The 22,841-nt window shown below is 44.6% G+C and overlaps 1 protein-coding gene across 1 annotated transcript in view; it reads right to left on the bottom strand.

Annotated features, from left to right (window-relative positions):
- Positions 1-22,841, bottom strand: part of SPRED2 (sprouty related EVH1 domain containing 2) — a 50,918-nt gene that overhangs the window by 16,754 nt on the left and 11,323 nt on the right. The window contains exons 2-4 of the mRNA XM_048935870.1: positions 6,195-6,372; positions 4,799-4,967; positions 2,470-2,534 (exon numbers count right to left, since the gene is read on the bottom strand). Coding sequence (XP_048791827.1) covers positions 2,470-2,534; positions 4,799-4,967; positions 6,195-6,372 — 412 coding nt within the window. The remainder of the gene's footprint in view (positions 1-2,469; positions 2,535-4,798; positions 4,968-6,194; positions 6,373-22,841) is intronic.

A 22,841-nucleotide genomic window follows, 5' to 3' on the forward strand; every position in this document is an offset into this window, starting at 1 on the left:
AGCTTTCTGCTCCCTTAGGTAGGGCTCTCAGAACAGAGGGCTGTATTTATTTCTCTCATCACTACGGGTCTAAAGCACGGCAGAGTTATCAGATGGCAGAGCCCTGTTTTTAAAGACGCAATCCATGCTTCAGAACGATGGCTGGGCTGCCATAAGAAAGGGGCAGATGGGCACTGCTGCCTGAGCTGCAGCACTGATCTGCAAAGCTCCATTTCCAATTCTGGACCGCAGCGGTCGAACAGATTGCAACATCTTCAAGGAGAGGCAGGACCTTGCAGCAAGGACTGGAGGCAGCGGCTGGGATTTTCAGAGATGCGTAAATGACTGCTTAAATGACTCAATCATGCAGATGCTTCTGAAAATTCTGCCGCACGCAGTCAAGTTTATTCATCCATGTGTGGGAGAGGGGGAGGACTGCAAAGATTTTAATAGCTACCTTAGGAAATAAAAAGAGCAAATGTGCTTTCTCTTTAAAACAGAGTGAAAAACCAAACCCTAACAATCTATTGCTGTGGTTGGGGAAAAGCGTTTACAGGAGAGTTGTAATAAATGCTTTCTGGGCAAGGAGGACCAAATGGACTATCATATATATAAGTTTAAAAGGGGTGTAAAGAAAGAATGAAACAGAAGGGTAAAAATACCAGAACACAAACCAGCCTCCAAAAAACACTGCACATTAATTTCTTCCAGTCTAAAAGCCCTATACACTTCAGTGTGTTATTTCTGGCTTATGCAGATCTCAGGCTCCACCATCATCTAGCAGGATTCCCAGATAAATGGCAAGCCAAGAACTTCAAAGAACTTTACTGCAGTGAAAGGAGAGATTCAGCCCAAGAAACCCAAGATGCTGGGTGATGAGCACCCAGGTGAGGCTGAGGGAAGAGCCTCAGCGTTTTGGGGGAATGCGGGAGTTTGAGTGGATTGGGTGCACGGTTCGCTCAGATTCCCTGAAAGAATGCAACACATCCCAAATGGCATCAATTTCCTCCTCCTGTAACAAGTACTGCCAGTTTAAAAATCAACATAATGTTGGGTCTGTGGACGAATACAGGAGCACCCCCAAATGTCAACTGGCAGGACTGTAGTTTAAAAAAAATAAAAAGTCTCCTTTGCTCTTTCTGCAGGCTGCTTTCCACTGCTTTAACAAGGAGCATTTCCATGCTTCACCCAATGAGAGCTGGTTGGTGGATGCCCACGCATTCAGGGACCATCCTCACTCCGTCCTCACTCCGATAACAACAGAAGAGCCCTGCTTTGGGGACAAAACAGCACAAATTGGTAAGCTGGCCTGGCTCCAGCAGGGCCTCCCCCAGCTCTGCGCCTATAAATCACCCCTGGCAGGTAGCTGGGAAGCAGCTGCTAATGATGGGTTTTCTGCAGAGCACAGGAAGTCACCTTTTAACCCTGCCTGCTGTTGTTTGCCTCTGGAGCCTCTGGAGCCATGACAAAAGGACAGGCCAGATGATGTGCCAGCAGCTGGGTGGGACCACAGCACAAAACCCTGTCCTGTGCCATCTCACTTGGCCTTCAAAGCCACCTTTTGGCTGGATGGATAGCACTCCTCCCCATCCTCAGCCCTGCCCTGCTCCCTGTAGGTGCAAAGGGGTGTCCCAAAGAAGGATCTGAACGAGGACATCCCACCTGGCAGCCCACCCCCACCTGCACCATGCAACGAGGGCATTTGTTGTGTAAGGAAGGGGGTTGTGAGTGGAGCCAGGTAAATAAGTGTAGTAAAACAAAGTACTCATTGTGAGCGTTGTTTTCAGTCCATGGAATATCAGTGATCAGATTACAATTTCATCTGACATATTCACTGTTTTTGCTGTGTTTTTTTTTTCCTCCTCCTTTTCAAAGTGTTCAAGTGCAGCAGGAACAGGAGGTGCTCCTGTTTCAAAAAAGCTCCAAAACACATTTCAGACATTACCACAAATTCACTATGAGCAACTCACTCCTCCTTCAGCCACCACTGGTTGGGTAGCTCACGTACCAGTCTGCCTTCCTCCTGCTGTCTGAACTTTCTACCTTCACGTACGCACCGAACGCCTTCAAGGTTGACTTTTGTTCCCAATAACAAAGGCAATTTTTCAGAACTTCATTTCCTTGACTGCACACCTGAGAAGCAGCTACCTACTGTACTTACTTACAGAGAAGAACGACTCAGACCAAGGCATATTAAACTGGAGGGACATTACTTGCTCACTTCCAGCCCTGACAACATCTGCTCTGCTTTGTCATGCATTTCACGTGGCAATGGGAGATCAAGAGAAACCCAATGCTCCTGCAGAGGTTTACCTTCTGCAGGGTTTATGCTTCCATCAAATAAAACACACCCACTGTACAAACGTAATTAAAGCCGGAAGCCAAACCCAGGTAATAAAACAACAACAAAAAAAAACCCTTAAGCCTTTCAAACCTGACAGTGTCAAACCAGAGCACAAAGGAGAATGACCTGAAGGGAGATGCACTTACTGTGAAGACATCATCGTCGCCAACCTCAGCCTCGTTGTGAAGCGTTGAAGAGGAAGTAGTAGACCCTAGAAATAAACAGGTTTTTTTTTTTAAATACGACACTTCCATGCCACTTTTCCAATTGTTATTACTACCAGGCTGGTGAATGCTTGCAGGCTAACAACTTTGTTTGCTGGATAGATGTAAAAAGTGGCTTTTTTTGGAAGAAAAACCACCTGCTGTTAGCTGGGTTGGAAAGGTAACATCTGAGAGTGTTTCTTGACATGTAACTACACCGCTGCCAATGCTAATTAACTCTGCTAAAAATAGCAGTCAGCATTTCCAGTTGCAGAAGGCTTTCATTTCTGAAGAACAGTAAAGCTATGCCCTGATCGGTGCTTAGGGCCACTCATGAGTTACTCCTCAAGAATGCTCTGAAACTGGGGCAGAAAAATTACTTCTTATTGAAAAACAAACCTTACTTTGAAAAGGAAGTTTTTGATGTTTTTTTTTTCTTCTTGTAAATTAGCAAGTTATTAAATACAGTTAAACATCTCTGCTATCAGCTATTCGTCACACAATCATCTTTCCCCATGTAAGCAATGTATCTGTAAGGAACTGAAATTCACAAAGCCATAAAAAAAGACAGAAAATATACACAACTGCCTCAAAAAGTGGGAAATTGTATCCTACATCTCTGGTCTCTCCTCTCACCCCATGGGTGTCCCCTCATTGAGGTGCTTCATTATACTGGGTTGCAGCCACATTCATCTCTAACTAGAATAGCTAAATGCTTTGTAGCACCTTCACTCTGGAAATTTTTCCTAAATAATGTACCTTATATAATGCTAAACTCTACCAGCCTTGGCTGCATTCCGTTGCGTAAGCGTAAGATGTGCAGAACCAAGTGTGAAAGCCCACTTAAAGCACTAAGCTAATGTGAAAACATTCAAGCAGGTTGCCACAATAGCTTTAAAATAAAAAATAAAAAATAAAAATCTAGATTTTCTCTACAAAGCTGCCCAGGATTACTGTACTTGTACACAAAACATACAGATTTTCAAAGCAACACAAAATAACCTACTGGATAGAGCTGTGATTTCATGAAGCTTCAGATGCACGGTTTGCCCTGCTTAATATTACCTGCTGAATTTGATGAAGCAAACAAAAAACGAGCAGCAAATGAAAGCCAAGGCCTGACACTGTGTGTGCACGTGCCAGTGATTGTTTTCCATTCAGAAAGCCTTATTTGGAAGTTAAGCAGGAGCACATTCATGAGGATCAGTCTGTGCTGTTAATGCGATAAATATAGAGTTGCTGATTTTGAAGTATCTGAGATGCAGAGGAACTCGGTTTTAAATACTTCCACTGCAAAATGGATCAAAAAGAGAAGAATAGGAGTTGCCATGTACTGGGTGCATCTCCAAAATACTTGATACAACTGAGCTAAAATCTTTAAATGTTGCTTGGCCATGTGTCATTTCTATAAAATGTCACTTTTGTGAATCAAAATGCTTCCTGTGTTAGCAAGCAGGAAGAAAGCAGAGGGTCAGCCATGATTTGTTCAGGTCAACAAACAAACAGGAAAAAGCGAATGGCCAGTAGTTGAAAAGATGCTTCCTCAAAGCAGGAAAGAGCCATGGAGGATTAATCCCCACTCTGTACCTATCCCTTACATGGTAAAGCAAGGACAGGGCACTGAGCCCCTGCATGAAGTGGGATGGCTAAAAATCAGAGAATCAATTTTCATGTAAATAAAATCAAGTAGTACTGGATTATAGTTGTATTATGACTGATTGCAGCGAGATGTGAAGAGGAAGAATTTATGACCTCTTCAAAGCATGGGCAATTCAAATGCATTTTTAAAGAATTACCAAAAAAAACCCCAACAAACAACAAAGTCTTCAAGCACAGCCATTCAGCCAAGCGGACACAGACAAAAGTAATTACTGCAAAAACAAAACAAAGTTTTAATTCAGCTTCGTGCAGGAATTCATCCTCGGCTGATTTAACAAAGACTCAGTGTAAGTAGATTCGGCTACACATAAAGGCGAGCCTGGGCTGTTGCTGTCCCTAACACGAAAGCACAGCCTATCAGAAAAGCAGTCATACCCACACAACAACTAACGGGTGAGATCCCGGCAGACCAGATCAGAGGGGATAAAAGAGTTCTTAGGCTTAAATCCCTTCTCTCCTGAAGGAATGGAGAGACACAGCTCTCTGAAGTGAGCTTCCCTGGCACGCTTGGAAGAACCAAAGAGACTTCCAAGCCCAAGGGCCGATATTCAACCCTGACATCTCCCCATCTCCTTGCTTTGAACACACTTCAAGTTTCCACACGCCCTGGTACCTTCAATGAGGTCCTCAATGGCTTTCCTCACGCCTCTGTCAAAGGCTCGAGCGTCGGCGGGGCTTTGAAAAGTGAGCCCAAACTTCCTGTTGTCCACTTTCCAGTGGTGGAAGGTCGGGTTCGCCTTGGTGTACACCAGGTCCTTCTTCACGAAGCACTCCAGCACCACCTGGGAAAAGGAGAGGAGCAAAGTCACTTTTCCCATACCAAAGACACAGATGTCACCACTTCAACCTCAACCAGTGCCTTCCTCTCCCCAAAAGCAAGCCAAGTCATGATTTGCGCTATGCTGGTAGAGAGCACATCCTTCCCTACTAAATTATGACTAATAAACACCAGATCCTTTAATTGTTCTCATAAGCATCACACATTCATCTTTTCATTAGGCTTTGAGTAGGTACTTTTTGCTGGGGCAGATTTAGGAGGTGCTATTACACTCCCCCACTTCTCTTTCCTCCCTCATGCCCAGCCACGCTGCTGTGCCAAAAATCATTTCTAGGGTGATGCTCAAGGAGAACAGAAACAGCTTTTAAGTCTTACCCTGTTTCCCCCAAACCTAAGCATTGCTTGAAAATAATGTAAAAAAAAAGCATCCTAAGCAAAACACTAACGCAAAAGATGAGCTGCACTATAAACAGCTTTAAAGCACCAGAACTTTTGAAAGCAGGGCCATTTCCATCTCAAGTGATATATATACACTTTTTCCCAAGCACTCAGCTTCCTGAGCCTGTGTGGGGAGCCTATTTTTAAGCCAGCCCATCTCTTCATAAGAGTGGATTTCAGAAGAATCGAATATATAAAAATGCGGTAACAAAATACAACAGTTAAACCAGACTCTGCAAAAAAAAGGAAGAGGCTTTATTAATTTGCTTTGTACGGGAAAGGAAAGCATCTTTTTTTTTTTTCCTCCATCTAAACAGCTACCAGAAGAAACCGAGTGCGTCAATTCATAAGAGACAACTTGTCTTCATATTCTCACCCTGCTTGTTCGAACCTTGAGCAGCACGCAGCATAAATAATTCATTGCCGTTTTTAAAGTCTTGCGCTGCATTACTCAGTGCAATGTGACTGGCTTCATGGATTCTTTACACTTCAATTCACTTCTCACATTGCCCTGCTAGATGTGAGAAAAACGCAGGCTCTTTCTCAAGGAATCAGAGGGGGGTTCTTTCCACACGATGCTGAAAATTTACCTGCTCGTGCAGCATGACGGCCGGACAGTGAGAGATGGCAACAGTCTTCTAGATGAGGATGGGATTGCTTTGTACAATCTGGCTCTATCTGTACATGCCTTTTTTATTTTTATTTTTCAAATCTTGCACAAGAACACAATAGCATCAGATACGGGATAATTCTCATTATAAGAACAGACAAAAGTTGAATTAGGTTCTATTACCAGTTTGTCTTTCTGCCTTTCACCATGGATTAGAAATCCACTTCTTCCATTGCCCTCTGGGTACGTGACCTTGCAGACGCCAACTCTACTGAGGCCGCCTCCTTCTTGCGGCAGCCATCCCCCACTGGAGTCATCTCGGGTCATAACCACAGCTTTGACTCGCACAATATAGCTGTCACTGCAATGGCAACAAAACAAAACAGAACCTTTTGTGAGCATCACACATTCTCATCAGGGTGTTTTTCTTGAGGGCGGTATTTCGGCAGCACCGATCCGATCGCAGTGCATTTGCAGAGTTTGTGGCCAAGATGGAAATCCGCCTCCGCAATGCGTGGTCTTGAGTGCTCAAGACCCCCATAGTGAAGAGACCCACCGAACGACAAGGAACGGCTCCACTGAGTTTCCCAATGTCAACACAGACATCAAACAAGCCGTGCTATGCCATTAGAGATGGGGACGAGGAGAGCAGGACGAGCCAAGTGGAGCCCCAAGGCTAACACCCACATGGTATGTGTAAGGGAATTGGTCTCCACAGCGGTGGAAAAACCATGGAGCTCACATAACCTAGGAACTCAAGGGAGCCAAATGGAGCCTGGAAGATGGCCCTCAGAAATTGCCCCGTAACCACGACAGCATTGCAGTAAAAACACAACTGTGACTCCAGCTGGTACCTCAGACGGAAGGAAACAGGAATCACCTCAGCTCAGATCACCAGGCCTATGAGAACCATGCCATACTCTTAAAAGAAGCTCCACCAGCTCTTTGAAGGGCTTTCAAAGGCAGTACACCATAAGCTCACAACAATAAATTTCTGGAAGAAACTGCTCATCATGAAAGGTCACAAAGAGTCTCTACCATGGGGGCATCTACGTCCACCTCCAGGCCCCCAGAGGAGCTCATCAGGAGGGAAAAGCTCAACCTGCACCCATTTGGAGGACAGATCAAGAGGCACAAGGGGACTTGCCCAGGGCCAACCTCCTGCAGCAGGGCCAATCTGGCAAAAAACACCCTGAAGTTCTCCCTTTGCCCATTTTATTTTATAGATGCTCCTTCCTTCTTGCTACACAATGAAAGCTACTAACCTCTCAGTGCAGCACACACACGCTTAGATTTTATCTCTATTGCTCTGAGGACTTTGAGCAGTCTGATAGAAAGCTTTCAGAACATTCAGTTATACTACCTGCACTGCACTTGGCACGTTCCAACGCTCTCCCAGAACCAAGAAACTAAGTTTTTAACAATATTTTTGATCTGAGTCCTCAACACAGTGTTCTGGTACAAGAAATGAGGCAAGCATGCCTACAGAGGTATCCAGTTACCTTTGTATTTCCTAGACTTCATCCATGGCAACTTCAACGGCTTCCCGATGCTCAGAATTGAGTAAAACACTCCAGCTGATTTCCTAGAGTGTAAAAACTGAGCTGCTTCCATCCAGGATAACTTGTGTTCTCTTCTTCTGTGTACTTTTCCTTCCCATATGGTCTATATAGATAAAGAACAAATAAACCCAACCATGCCTTTCTGCCTCAACCATCTCCTGTCTTCCAAGGCTCAGTTTTGGTCTTGTTTTTACATGGATTCCTCGGACTTCTAGAGAAGTCCCATTAAATTTCAAGCTTTCTTCTGAGGTAAAAGGCTTTAGATACCACCCTCTTTCCCATCCATCTGCAAAAGCCATCCAGACAAACTGCTGCTCCTCCAACCAGGCTTGAAAACTGCCACCTGCAATGCAGCTTTCTCTGTCATTTACTACCCCAATGGGAGCCTCTAGCTGTGCCGAAAGTAATCCTGTCTTCAGTTACTTTGCTGCAGAAATCATCCACTTAAAGGGAAAAGAAAAAAAAAATCAAGAAATCAGGAGTTACTTAGTACTTTGTAATTTCCATCAATAATTTGCACTTCTCAGTGATTTCTCTATGCTCAGTGATTTTTGCATACTGGTGGATACCTATGTGTATAACTTAGTTGCTCTGATCTAAACGCTGCCCATTATAACCACATTGTGGTGGGGCACTAAGCCATCAGCTTTTCATTTTCCCATCCAGGCTGATACCACAACCTAGAGCTCTTTTACAATCTTTGCCATCAGGACCACCAATTTTATCCATGTGCTCAACATCAGCATGTCCAGATATGACACCAATTCTCCCAATTTGAAGAGCCACTTCCTATCAAGCAAGGAAAGCTAGTTTCCATCCCCTATCTCAGCAAGAAGACCTCTGCCCCTTATTAGAAAAGGACCTTGTCCTGCAGAAGGGTTTGCCTTTGGCAAGGTAAGCAGGGTGCAGCTCTGGCTCCATTCATATAATCGCTTGGCACACTTTGCTACGTGATCAAGTTATTGGTGACGCTGCACTACCCTGGGAGCTTGGACCCATCTTACTGGGCTCCAGCCACAGACATTTCCCAACATGTGATCGATGCCAAGGGACGAAGAAAAATATAAGAAAGAAAGGAAAAATGAAGGTTAGGGCATGACAGCGTGGTGCAGTCACTAGATCAGCACTCAGAAGGTGCACACTGAATTTTCAAGACTTCCCTCAATCCAAAATCTTGTCTTCAGTTTCCATCCATAAGCCTAGAATAGGCAATACTCCTTTCCTCACACCAGTGTTGATAAATGCTGGGGAGGTATTAAAATATTTCAGGTCCATATATGGACCTTGCTTCCTGCACACAGAAGCTGTTTGTTTTCCTTGAGATTTAACTTTATGAGAGCACACCAAAGCTCTGATTACTTGTAAGCCATCCACCTCTCCCAAGCTCAGGACCAGCCTGCAGACTCCAGGGCACTTGGCTGGCTTGGAGCACCATGAAGTGAAGCAATCACACTGAAGCCTGCCCCATGCACTTTCTGATGACAGCCGGGCAATTCAGCTATTCCAGAATGTGCAGCAGTGAGGTGGGTGAAAATATTTGGCTTTTTTCTGTTTTTGAGATACTGTCACTAAGGTTAGATGATGCACATCTTTCACATAGTTAGAAGCAAAGCAGCTGAGAATCCAGCATTAGCCTTAGTTCCCCTCACTTTATTGGCTTGCATGCTACACCTTTCAGGCAAACTATTCTTAATTATGCTCTTAAATGGAGTCCTTTGCTATCTTAACCCTACAGATTTGTCTTCAGCAGCATTAAGAGTTGCAGAGGAAAGCGTCTGCAGATCACGCAGCTGCATGGCAGCTGGCCAGCTGCTGCTGGGGCTGTCCCAGGTTGTTAGATGGCCCCACCCAGAACAAAAACCATAATCAACCCAGGGAGGAAAGGTAGCTTTTATTGGAAGGGAAGGGGAACCCTTTAAAAATTATAGCTTGTGGGCGTGCATATGTATGTAGAAAAACATATCTTTTAAAAATGGTGTAATTGCTGTTCTAAAGGATATGGAGAATTCTCCTAAACATGAAGTGTCTCAATGATTATTTTTGTGAAGCACAGCTGCTTTGTCTATAGACCAACTTTCACAAGGCATTCATGCATCTAAGAGACTGACCATAGTGTCAGGGAAAAGCAGTGCTTTCCTGCAGCATGCCAGAACTGCATGGTGCAGTGCAGCCAGCACTGTCTATTGAAGTCTATGGTACTTAAACAACTGCAATGCAGCAGGGCCAACAGGGAAAAAGCCCTGAGCCTCATTAAACATCTGGCTTTGACTCAGTGGCGAGTAGCTCCTTTGTCTGGTGGGTGGGAAACTGTACCTGTCAGGTATGAGGATGGAGGAATAAGATGTCTGGGCCTAGCCTTCTCCTACGAGCACTTCCAAACACCTGCTGTAATTTAATAGCATATTTTTTCAGAAGGTGACAATTCTTCTCTAGCAAGGCTGTTCAAGCAGAGCACAAACTCACTCACTTTCACAGAATTATAAAGGCTGGAGAAGGCCTCCAATACCATCAAGTCCAACCCCAACCCATCACCACTTCGTCCAATAAACTTGAGACATGACCGTCCTACCACTGGGATGGCAGCATGAGTTGGTGCCCTTGGCCACTGCATTTGAACAAAGGAAAAGTCAACCAAGTTGAAGGAACATCTACACTGATGAGGAAAAAAACGTAATTACTCACTGGACCTTATCACCACAAGATTTTCTGAGGCCAACTACAAGGATGTATTTGAGGAATATCATCTCTCAAATTCCATGTCAATGCCTCCTCAAGTTACCTCAGTACTTTCTCCTCTCTTGACCTTCCAGCTCGCAAAGCCAGGAGATGTTCACTTCTCAGGCAGAATGGTAACCACCACACATCAAAGGTCCAACCTGACATTTATTTTCCTCACTGCCTTCATTCTTAGTTCCCAGCAGACTGTGTCCATCATGGTCCCTGTCCTCCTCCATCCTTTCATCACCACCTGCAGACGTCCCACTGGAGAGCTCAGGTGTGGCTCTACTGCTGGATAGATACCAGCAGGCGGCAAGCAGCTCTCTTCCATCAAACAAGCACTGAAAGGGTTTCAAAATTCAAACTTCTGTCTTCAAGGCTTCCACATTCTCACCAATTCTCATGCAAATAGGGCACCACCTATCTCATCATGACAAACTATCATTTCTGGCGCCCAGTCTTCTTGATCTAAAGCTTGCTTGGTTCTTGGACCTTCTAGCAAGGATGAAATAGCCACAGATTACAACTGCTATCTTCCTCTCAGAACCACAAGGCAACTCTTCATCAGAAAAAAAAAGAAAAAAAAAAAGCATTTTCAGCACACAGAGCTACAGCAAAATAAAGTTTGATATTTCAGTACCATTTACCTGCAGGTCTGACACTTTTTCATTAAAATATCAGCAAGAAAAAATGACATCTGTGCCACTTTGACCAAATCCAATGTTAAAGTGGAATCCGTGTAAAAGCCATGAAAAATCTTCCCCATTTCAATACAAAGTTATCCATCTCAGGACTTGATGATCTTTAAGGTCTTTTCCAACATGAGTGATTCTGTGATTCTACTCTATGACAGGATTTGACTGTGTGCTCAGGAAGTTGTTCTTGTGCTCCTCACTGCATCACATCACGACTGATCTCCAGTGTCCTGTCGTTCAAATCCAGTGCTGACAAAATAAAAAGTTGCACTGATAAATTTTTGCTTCCATCTTAACGTAAGAATAGGAGATGAATCAAACTGATCTCAGCACCCCTCTCTCCAGCACTGCTTGCCCAGTCCTGCAGCACATGTGTCCTGCGGCACTTTACCTTACGTTAAGCTCACAGTCTCTCCTTCAGGACATTTCTCTCTCTAAACAGGACAAGAATATTTCATGGGGATTTAATACTGCCATTCAGCTTCCCTCTGAAACCAGAAAGGGCTGTTCTTCTCCAACACCATGCGCTATGACAACTCACACCTACAGCAAAGCTGCTGAACCCAGCTCAGCAGCACACTTGGCTCGTATGCTGATCCACCATTTCAGGAAAAGAAAAAAGGAAAGAAAAAAAGAGGAAAAAGGATCATATTAACTCCAAGCATATCGCTAGCCACAGCAGTGCCCTGTGCTGCAGGCAGCAAGGCAGGAGGAGGGGGAAAATCCTGCCCTAAAGGAAACAGAATTTGGAAATCACCGCCAGCCAGCTCAGGGAAGTTACATGACACACACAGTGCTATGTGCACGTCCCATTAAGCACTCTTGGTATTACGTGACTTTGTTCAGTGCTGAGGGTACCTTTTGATTTGATTTTTTGTTCTTTACTGCTTTTCTGGGTCTCCATAAAGGCAGAACAAAGACTGGCTGCATTTGGGCTGAGGCCCCAGTTTGCTTTCAGCCCTGCAGCACGGCTCAAAAGCTCATAAAAACCTTCCTAGTAAAGACTAATAGCAGTTTTGTTTGTTTGTCTTCAGAGGGAAAAGGACTTCTGAAAAACCAAGACACCTGCAGCACCCCAGCCACCCACCTCCGTGCTTCCCTCCAGCAACAAGGCAGCAGCCAACAAAGCAGCCCTTTCACTGCGACCCTTGTTCAGCACTGATGTGGGATTTCATTTAGCTTACGAGAAACAGCTCCATCCTGCTTGTGCAGACCAGGACCCCTGCAAACTGAGACCTGGCCCTTGGCTCCGAAGGGCTCCAAAACCTCACATGCGGGCTTTTGTCTTGGTGGTGAAACTTTCCAATGAGAGAATAGCACTCCTGAGCTGGAGGAAACCTCCAAATCCCCACAGCTCTCTTTCCCAATGGATTACTGAACAACCCTCAGCTTTGTAGGGCAGCGCGTTTGCCAGCGATTGCAAAATTGCCTTCAAAATCATTCAAAGGATCAGTCAGTCATTACAGCTGCCCATGGCAGAAGCTCTTGGGAAGTTGTAAGTAAGAGAAAGACAAGAAAAATCACTTTGTTAAAGCAAGCTGTTGGAATAATTCACCCTGTGGCACACCGAACAGGCAAGCAGCACATGCAGATCTGCACGCCCAAGTCCTACTACTTTCATGCAAGGGTACAAAATATTAACAGATTCCAAGCAAAGCTAATTAGTATTATCATTTACTGTAATGAGAAAGGAAGTTATTGCATGACAGATGGTATTTGTTTTGTATCACATGCAAGATAAGCAAAAAGCACACAGGAGTCTGGCCAGCCAAACAGGTAGTTGCAGGAGATCTGTATCCTGAAATGATTTTTTTAAAGCCACAATCAATTTCTATCTTGATTTTTTCCTAATACATTACAACTGTCTTACATGAGGTAACGAATGATACTTAGTAAATACAACAAATAGAACTAACAAGTGCAGCAACTGTGTTTCACCTAAGTTTTATCACACTCTTTATTCTATAAAATGAGACTAGGGTTTTGACACTGCTCCCCTAAAGCCCCAGAGCAGTATCACTGACCAATCTATTAGACTGATGCACAAGACCTCACCACCTCCACGTGACCCCATTCCCCTGTCACACTGCAGATAGCTGTGACAGCAATGGTGATGCCAAATATCCTGCTCCTCCTCATACCAGCATGTTTCACACATTAAGTGATACCAGCGCTGCCACATAACCGTGTGAGTGGCACAAAAACCTTGTGTGAGGAGTAACAAGGAGGTGTCTTTTAAATATGAAGCTTTTTTTTTAACCTCTTGATATGTAAATACAGTAACAAAAAGCCATTATTAATCATGGAATCAATCAATCATAGAATCAATCACAGAATGACTTAAGTTACAGGGGACCTTAAAACCCACCCAGCCTCAATCCCTGGCATGGGCAGGCTGCCCTCCACCAGCTCAGGCTGCCCAGGGCCCATCCAACCTGGCCTTGGGCACCTCCAGGAACGTGGCACCCACTGCTCTGGGTAGCAGTGCCAGGGCCTCACCGCTCTCTGAGTAAAGATCTTTTTCCTGACATCTAACATAAATCTATCCTCTTTTAGTTTAATGCTATTCCCCCTTGTCCTGTCACTATCAGACCACGTAAGAAGTCAGTCCCATTCCTGCTTGTAAGCTTCCTGCTATAAGTTAACTACAAGCATGCACACCCTGCTTGCCTTGCACCTCTTTTTAGTCCATCCTACCCCCGATAAACATCCATGGAGAGAGGCAGCAAGCAAGGGAAGTGGCTTCCCTAACAGTATCCATTTCCTTCTCAATTACTGATGTGCATTAACCATTAGCCCTGCCAAAACGATACAGATCCATAGGAGAAAGCCTGCACTCCATAGAAACTGTACATATCCACTGACAAACCACATGCTGATCCAGAAATGATTCAGGAGGCAGATGGGTGGAGGAGGAGGAGGAGGAGAAAGAAGAAAAAAGATTCGAAAAAGCAACAAGGTGCCACAAGGGAACACACAGACCTGCTGGGGGATGCCATTTCCTCTACATCTTGCCCCCGGGTCGCTGCATTTCACCATTGCTGCAGAGCCCAGCTGGAGGCTGTCGGGTGGCTTCCTCTGCATGATTCAGCCTCCTCGCTCTCTGCCTCCTGGACAGATGTGCAGGGCTGTGCCGGCTGATTCATCCCCCAGCCATCCCTCGCCCTACGCTCCTGCTGCACCATTACTCACTGGCAACATCCTTCTGCTTGCAGCGCGCTGAACGGCCAAAGATCCCCACTTCCCCACCCTGATGATAGGCTATAAGATATAATAATAATAAAAAGTGAATAAATCAAACAATGGCGATATGGCTGTCATAAAGCAGTAAGAGCAGCCGGGGCTGTCACAAGTCACGCCAGACCCTGGGCCATGTCACTGATGCCTCCACAATGGAGGTCCAAAATCAAGTGCAGGTGTTACCCTAGCTAGACTGTGGAAGCCCTGTGGAAGCTTTTGGGGAGCTCACCCAGGGCTTCCCAAGTTTTGCAGCCATCCTTGATTATTCTCTGTGCTTTACTGCAAGAAACGCTGCTCAAAATCCTCTCAGCATGAGCTGCATGGGCAAAAACTGGGACACTGAGGCTCTGAAACCAGCTTTGAAAAACACTCGCTTGATCTATGGCACAAGAAGGATGCAGAGCTGTCAGATGGTGCCCTGGGCAGCCTGACCCAGTGTTTGGAAACCTTGCTCATAGTAGGCGGGTTGGAACTAGGTGATCATCTTACCCAAACCATTCTATGACTCTGTGAACTCACTCACTGTGCTCCTCTCCCAGCTCTGTAGCAGTGCTGGTGTTACCCTCAGATGCTCCATGCAGCAAACACCAGCTCTGTCCTCAGCTGCCTCCAGCCAGAATTCAGCATATGAGCTCAAAGCGAGTCAGCCAGAAAAAGAATTAAACAAAGATGCCTTACCCTTTTTGCTGCAAGCCCAGTTTCTAAAGTTTTTCTCTCAAGGGACAAGGGAAGATGAAATTAGCCTCCCAGTGTAAGACAAAATTATCTTTGAATAAACCATGTTGTAATCAAGTTTTTGAAACAGCAGCTCAAGTACTGACATCTCCTTGGTATTTGCTCATTTTCTTGCCTTCCTTCTTTTTGTTTTTTTTAAGAGGTCCTCTTAAAAACTCACAATGCAGCATGGAGTCAAGCCAACTTGGGTTTTCTCTGCAAAGTCACTTGTATGTTGTGCATGGATCAGGGGTAAGACGGGAGGAATGCTGTGGAAATACAACGCATGGAAACAACACCTTTTATCATCAAGACAGCATGCTCAGCTCGTGGCTGCAACCAACACTGTGACCTGGCATTCCCTCTGCACAAAGTGAGTGCAACAGGCAAGAAGCAGCAGCACCTAATTCAGTTCACCTCGAGCTCAGTTCCCAAGAGCCTTCTCCAAATGGAAGCCAGTATCAAGTCACAAGGTGTTTGTAAGCATAATCTGAATCACTGGCTGGCTTCTTACTTTTGCAAGGATTCTTTATATTTAAGGCTGAGCTAACAAACCTCAGATCCAAATTTGTCAGTGCTGGTGCACTTTTTTTTTCCTTCTTCCTTTTCCCTTGAGCTCCATGCTCTCCAAAACCACCTCAGCACGCCTATTGCTGCTATCTCAGTGCTACAGTGAAACATTCTCCAGTGCTTCTGTGCATTTCCTGGCTTGGACCGGTGAGCAACTGCTGTGATACGGGAACATTTTCCCCAGTTTCAAGCAGGATGCACGCTGCTGCAGGCTTCTGCTGTTAGCAAACATTGCAACCAGAGAGCCAGCAAGGCTGCGGATCTGTTTCCTGCTGCCTCCTGGCCAACTGTGAGCACAGTTCAAAGAGCTGAGACCATGCCTGGAGCAAGAGGAGCTGCTAGAGAAACTGCAATTCGGAGGATGAAATCTCCTCAGCCTGCTGGAGCCAGTCCTAACAGACCGACCTTCAGCAGCACGGGGTCAGCACAGCACATAGGACCAAACCCCAGCAATTCACGAACCCAGCAAGAAGTCGCTCCGTGTGAGGCACAAAGGAGGTTGTTTTTCTCCATTTCTGAAGCTTAAAACAAACAAACAAACCAGCAAAACCAAGACTTGATAAACACGTTCAGCGTAGCTTTTTTTCTTTTCTTCGTCTAGCACTTCAAACAGACCCAGTTCATTCACACCACCCTTGTTGTCTACAACATTGTTTTAAAAAATCCAGCCTTCATCCAAGTTGTGCTAGAGAAGAGGAAACAAAAATGCAGCAGAAAGAGACATCACTGGAAGAGCAGCCAAAAAGGGCTACTTCCAGCTGCAGCGTGGCAAATCCCATTTGTATAAGAAACACTGAAGTCTCACGGACTCGTCCAGATTGCAGTCAAGGAATGTGCTGGGGATGGACAGCCCACAAATGTCCATTTCTGAGCACAGAATGGCTTGGAAGGCACCTTGAAGACCACTCAGTTCCAATGCCCTACTGTGGGTAGGGTTGCCACCCACTGGATCAAGTTGCTCCACAACACAGCTCGACTCTGCTTATACATTTATCAATACAGAGTTCACACGAATATTAAGTACTGCCAGACACAATACTTTCCTAATGCAAACACATCCCAACTACTGCAACAAACCTACAAAAAGACTGCAGCATTTAAGCAGGAGGACTACAGGCATCCCTTCAGCATCAGATCACTGCACCCACATTTGTAAAACAAGGAGATGCTACCCAGGCATGGCAGTACAGAAGCTGCATTTTTGCTTCACTCTGTGCAAACCAAGGGAGTTCTCTACACAGATTGGTTGAAGAAGGCCAACATGATTTACAACTTGTAATGCCAACTCTTCTTTTCTGCTAATCCTAACTTTCTTGAGAACTGCTAGTAACACCCCAAATCTTCCTCCTCTATTTAAGTGCAAAACAAACAAACAAACAAAAAAAAAAACACCCAAAAAACCAAACCAAACCCAAAAAACTTAGTTCAAGAATGACATTCTTTTCATGTCTATGGTTTGTGTCTGAATTCATGTTTTTCTTGTACCAGGTCTGACATCTCACAGGCTGAACAGGCAGCAGAGCTCAACAGCCAGCTCTTCTCAGTGCTCCCAAGAGCAAGCTGATGCTTTACAGACTTAAGGGATGTCTGAAACAATTCTGCCTTGACTTTTAGCAGCACGGGAACTATTCTATCGCTAATTTAGGACTGCTATGTTCACCATTAACTATCTGTAAGCTTTCTGATGGCTTTATGTCCTAAAGAAGCCAGCAGTTTTTCACCAATTCTTTTTATTTCCTCCAGCCAACTCCACGCATCTCCTAACTTCTATTTTTCTCTCACTGCAGTTGGCTTTCCTGTTCACATTTCTGCCTTCGCTTCCCTTGCAAAACAAACGTTTCCTAAAGTGGTGTGCCTGGTTTCCACTGCTGTCCTCAGCACAGCCCCATGTCACAGCTTAGTACTTCCAACAGTGTGTTTTAATGGACAGCTGCTTTCAATGCTGTGAGATGCAGTGGTGGGGAGTGCCAGCAGAAAACATCAAACGTGAGAAACACTTTGCTCACATACAGCAGGGTAGGACGTCAGACATGACTGACTCAGTGTAATCCTCTGCCATTCTGAGGGATAAGGTTGAGTTGTCCAACATGCTGCACCTTCCTATTTTCATACTAATTCCTTTCACAGGGAAGATCTGGCTAAGTCTTCAGGAGCTCCCTGACATAGCTGAAGCTAACTGAAGTCTCCAGTGGTCTTCCAGCAGAGCAGATGATGGAGAAGCTTCAGGATTTGGGACGCAGTGAGTATCAGCTGGTGGCTGCAGCCTCCATCTCCCGGGCTTAGTGGTGAATACCAGATGACCAGTGCCCTACAGAGCACTAAAATACAGTACGCTTTGGAAACAACAACTAACAGCTTATGCAAGTCTACGCACTTAACAAGCTGCACCTCTAAGCATGCTGAACCCTCAGAAGTTTAAGAACATCAAAACAAAACAAGAGAATAGTGGAGAAAAGCAACATAAGCTTCCTGTTGAAAACCTGTGATAAAAAGGTGGTTACCTCTAATCTTTGGGCAAATACTCCGCTGACCCCCAGTAAACTAAGCAAGTAAGGAAGGGAGGATGAAGACAATCTGATTTTTTTCTTTCCAAGTTCCCACTTGTTTTTCAGTTTCTCAAGCTGTGTTACAGCCACTCGACGTGTGTGCAGCAGATGATAATGGAACCACAAGCGTTTATCTGACTCCACCACAACTTATTTTTTCCCCCTCTTCAACTCAGATTTAGCTAGGGTTTTAATTCTAGTTTACCAAGGACACAAAATTGATGAGCCACCCCAGAAGATGCAATCTCATCCTTCAATGCACCATTTAAGAACTCGGTTTTCTTTCTGCTGAAGGCAGTTTCACTGAACTATATTACGAGCACCTGACTTGCTTGTTTAGGATTTATTTTAAATTATTCTCACTAAGCCCTTGGAACATGAGAAAATTTAGGAAGGAAGAGCCTTGGTTTGAGGATGGGCAACCGTGCTTTGAAGCAGCCACGCTCCTCAAGGTCATTTCCGCTTCAGCTCTAAGTCATTGCACATCTTAGTTAATTCAGAACTGCGACTCATCCCTCTGCACGTCAATTCCAGCAGGCAGGCAGTCACCCAGGACGGTCACACCATTGATTCCAGGGTGGAAGGAAGAAAACCACATCCTTGCTTCAGCCTGTTCAGCCTGTACTTGAACCGCAGTGACTCTGTTGAGAACATGGGAGCTGAGTCCTCGTCTACCACATGCTTTAATTCCCGGAAGAATGTATTCAAGTAAACATACTTAATACATGTATTTGAGAACTAGGATGAGTTCAGCTACAAGTAACAAAGTTAGCTGTGTAGCAGCTTCAAAGATTTCCTGCATCCCATTGTAGCAAGTGAACACAAGGGCTGGATGTACAAAATGGGGACTCCTCTGCTGACTAACAGCCAACTCTTGCCTTGCACACTTCTTCCTGCTAGCAGGTCGGGTGGAAATGTGTGGCTCTAGGCATTGCAGCATCCCTTTTCCAGCATTCCAGGTGACACTTGGAGAGGAGACTTCCAGATGCACTCACAACCAAAGGAATGAAGCGTAGCTGAAACAATGCTTTGCCAAAACCAACACAAAGACAGTGACCTCTGGAATGTGGGGCTACTTGCAGATGTCCTAAAGGATGCCATTGACTCAGTCATACAAAAGGTACTTTAACCCCTGGCAATGATTCATCTAGACATTTTTCTAGCAAAAAGCCTTATTATTGAGGGAGAGCTTCCTATTATTTGCAGGAAAATTCAGAATAGAACTAGTAGATACTAATTTGTTAAAAAGACAGATAAACATGTACAGGAAATACTTCTATGAAGGTCCTGATCCTCTGAAGATTAATAATCTACAGTACTGGAGACAAAACCATGACACTGAGGAAACAAGCAAACTATAAAAACAGGAAGAAGTGGAAGTTTATTTTTTTTATGTTATTTTGAGTGAATATTTGTTTTTCTGAAGCTCAAGAAGCCTCCATCTGCAGGTCAACCATTCTTTGTACAAAAGCAGCTGCAAAGAGTTTCCTCACCCAGGTCCCCAGAGCTGTCAGCCCAGGGAGGCCATCCTGCACGTTATGCTAGCCAACATTGTTTTTTGGTTTTTACCTCATTTGAAGTCATTTCAAGGCAATGAAATGGCTGTCACTGCATGCACGGTGTTCTGTAGGTGTTACCAATAAACCACTGGACAAAGGTGCTCTAGATACACCTCAGTATATTCACTACAGTATCCAATTAAGGCAATAAGGCAATACTTGTGGGAAATTTTGTCACACTCACAAAAACCAAACAAAACAAAACACTGTAAAGAAAAGTTGCATTGGACTCTAAAAGAAAACGAAGCTACCACTACTTTGAATTACAGTCCCTTTAAGGACTGTTCTTGTGTTGGGCTGAGATACGGAGCTGCTCAGGGTCTGCTGCTTTCCCTTAAGGCAGTGAGCAGAGAAGGGGAAGGGGGCACCACATAAATTTGTCCTCATCCAAGTATTCTTTGAAACAACTTCTCTACTTCCTTGTCTGGACAGCTCTCATTACAACCAGTCCCACACACACGTACTGAATTGCTACTCTAAAAGCTGAATTAAGCTGAGATCTACCTGCAGAATCCCCAAGCCACTGATGAAATACAACTCGAACTCCAAAACAGTTTGCTTAAATATTTATTCCTCTGAAACATTCCTGTAAGCGCTATATTTAATGCTGCATATAGACTAATTATTTATGTCTGCTCCAAGTAATCACTTTGAACTAAGGACATTCATTGCTTAAGAAATATAATTAGATTTCCACGCTGGTTAAGGGGTGTTAAAGGATGCCACTGTGGGCTAAAATGATCTACATTTTAAAAAGAAAATAAGTGCAGCACTATCAACTCAACTTTCCACTTAGAGTTTTTCCTCTTCCACAATGGCAATGAAGAATTAGATGCTACTTGTATCTTGATTCATGGAACATTTATATAGATATCACTACACATTTTATCAAATATTAAGTGCTTTTTACTTGTCCAACATACAGAACACACAGAGCTGCATGTTTTCTATTTATCTGCATCAAACGTGGCACCAACTGATAGCAATGACAGCACTGTTGACTAAATTGCAGTAAAAATCACATAGAAAAACAAAGATCCAATGGGTACACTTTCAAAATTATTTCCAAATCCAGTTAATCCACATTATTCTTGACCAGAAAAACACTGGTGCCACTACAATGATGCAGACGATATCAACACACTCCTTGACGGCAAGGGAAAAGCAATGGTCTGCTCACAGAAGCACACACAAGCTAGCTGGGCTAGCTATGGCTACCTGCCTTACACTAATTCACTTTCCATTTTCAAGTGATTATTTTAATTAAAATTCTGCCTCATTGCTGCACGTCCAAGTAGACCAGCTGTTAATTTATTCTTCCTTTTTCTTGTCGCCCATGCACGTTAGCAGAGTTTCACGCACACAAGCAGCAATGTTTTACATCGCCCTGTAACTCTCTGCACTGACTGACAGCGTTGGTAATTACACAAATCAATTAGAGGCAGAAACAGGAATAATAATAATAGACACAGACAGAGCCCTTGAGCATTGGCTTCTAGGAAGCAGCTATCAAGAAACTGCCACTCTCTGGCTAATGAAGGATGTGAGATGGTTGTGAGCACCTCATGCACTGTGCTGACCAAGGCTGCTGCAGTCTGCACCCAGGCCTAATGTTGCTTCCAGTCACCCTGAGAACCAGCCAGGTTCGTGCTACATCTGATTAATTGAAAACCGGGCTTGGAAGTAAGAATGAAGTCACATCCTATGAGTGCACCCTTCAACCCTGTTACTCTGCAAGATGTTTTAACCCTGAAGTGACACCTGGATATTCCAGCTTCACCCCTTTGCTCTAGCTACAAGGGAACAAGCTTCCCATACAAACTAGACAACACTTCCACAAAAACTCCTAACATAGACTCCTGCCATTATGGCAGTTCATCAAGTGTACGCCAGAGAGTCTATTTTTCCTCCATCTTCTGCCAAGAAGTAACAAACACTTTTAGAAGTCACAATTTGGCTCTTTAAAACCATTTATTCAGATCACATAAAAATAGCATGGAGAAACACCACCACACACAATAAAACCTTGGGTACACTCTGACAGCAGAGCAACATGCTGTCTCTAGTGCAGCCTTCCAAGCTTTAGTGGTTCCTCTGCTTCCTCTGCTCTGGGATGAGCAAACCCAGGGGCCTCAGTCACTCCCCCTGCTCTCCAGACCCTTTGCCATCTTCACAGCTCTCCTCAGGATGCTCTCTATTAGTTTCACGTCCTTATATCGTGGTGTCCAAGACTGCACACAAAAATCAAATGGCTTTGAAAACGTCCACAACATCCTCAGCTTGCAGACTCTCCACCTAGCCAAGGCAGCAATCACAGAGGCTGAGCTCTGCTGCCAGGGATCCCCGAGGTCCATCATGCCTGCAACGAGCAGCTGCTGCAAGTATGGAGGATGGTACACGGACTATCCCAAAAATCTCACTCCTAGAAGTTCCTCGTGATCTTCTGGCAAGCAAGCAGCAGGCAGGATCAGGCAGGAGCTCCAGCTGGCGAGGAGATAAGGGAATGTTCTCCTTTACAGGCTGGCCCTTTAACCATTTGAGAAAAGAATTCACATCCGCTATTTTATCAAACCTTTGGATTTTGGGGTCTTTGCTCCCTTGCCCAGAGTCCCAGCACTAAACATCTATGCTAATTTATAAGACTAAAGTTAAGCTTCTCCTTTGATACGGAGTAACGTTGGGGTTGCCATCCCGGTGCTTGTTAGGGCAAGCTTTCTATTCACCTTGGAGCAAGCTATCTCTTCAAGCTTAATTAAGACATGCACCAGGCTGAAGCATTCAACAGTTAATTGAAACACTGTGCCAACCTACGGTGTGCTCTGCATGTCTCTCATGCCTTGCATGGTAGAAGTCCATGGGTGGGAGAGTTGCTTGGGGTGGGGAGAAGGTTTAATTTTAGCTGAGAGGAGGAATGTGTTCAGCACATTGCCTAAAAAATAAAAATAAAATGAAAATCCACCCTGCCACAATCCGGTCCCGACACACGACATGGGTGGATTAACTTATGCATCTGTGACACAGAGAAGCACCAAATGGCAAAAAGCATTCACAAAATCAGAGCCACAGCCATAGACAATGTAATGCAAAACTGCTGCACCATGCAATGACGCTTGAAGCTACCAAATCCATCTCGGTTATGATGATGTGTGTCTGCTGTGCCTACAGCAAAGCAAACGATTTCATTTCTGTGTTGGTCCTGTGTAAGAGATGAAAATGAGAAAATCAA

The sequence above is a fragment of the Lagopus muta genome, chromosome 2 (genome assembly GCF_023343835.1).
Source record: "Lagopus muta isolate bLagMut1 chromosome 2, bLagMut1 primary, whole genome shotgun sequence".
Taxonomy (NCBI): Eukaryota; Metazoa; Chordata; class Aves; order Galliformes; family Phasianidae; genus Lagopus; species Lagopus muta.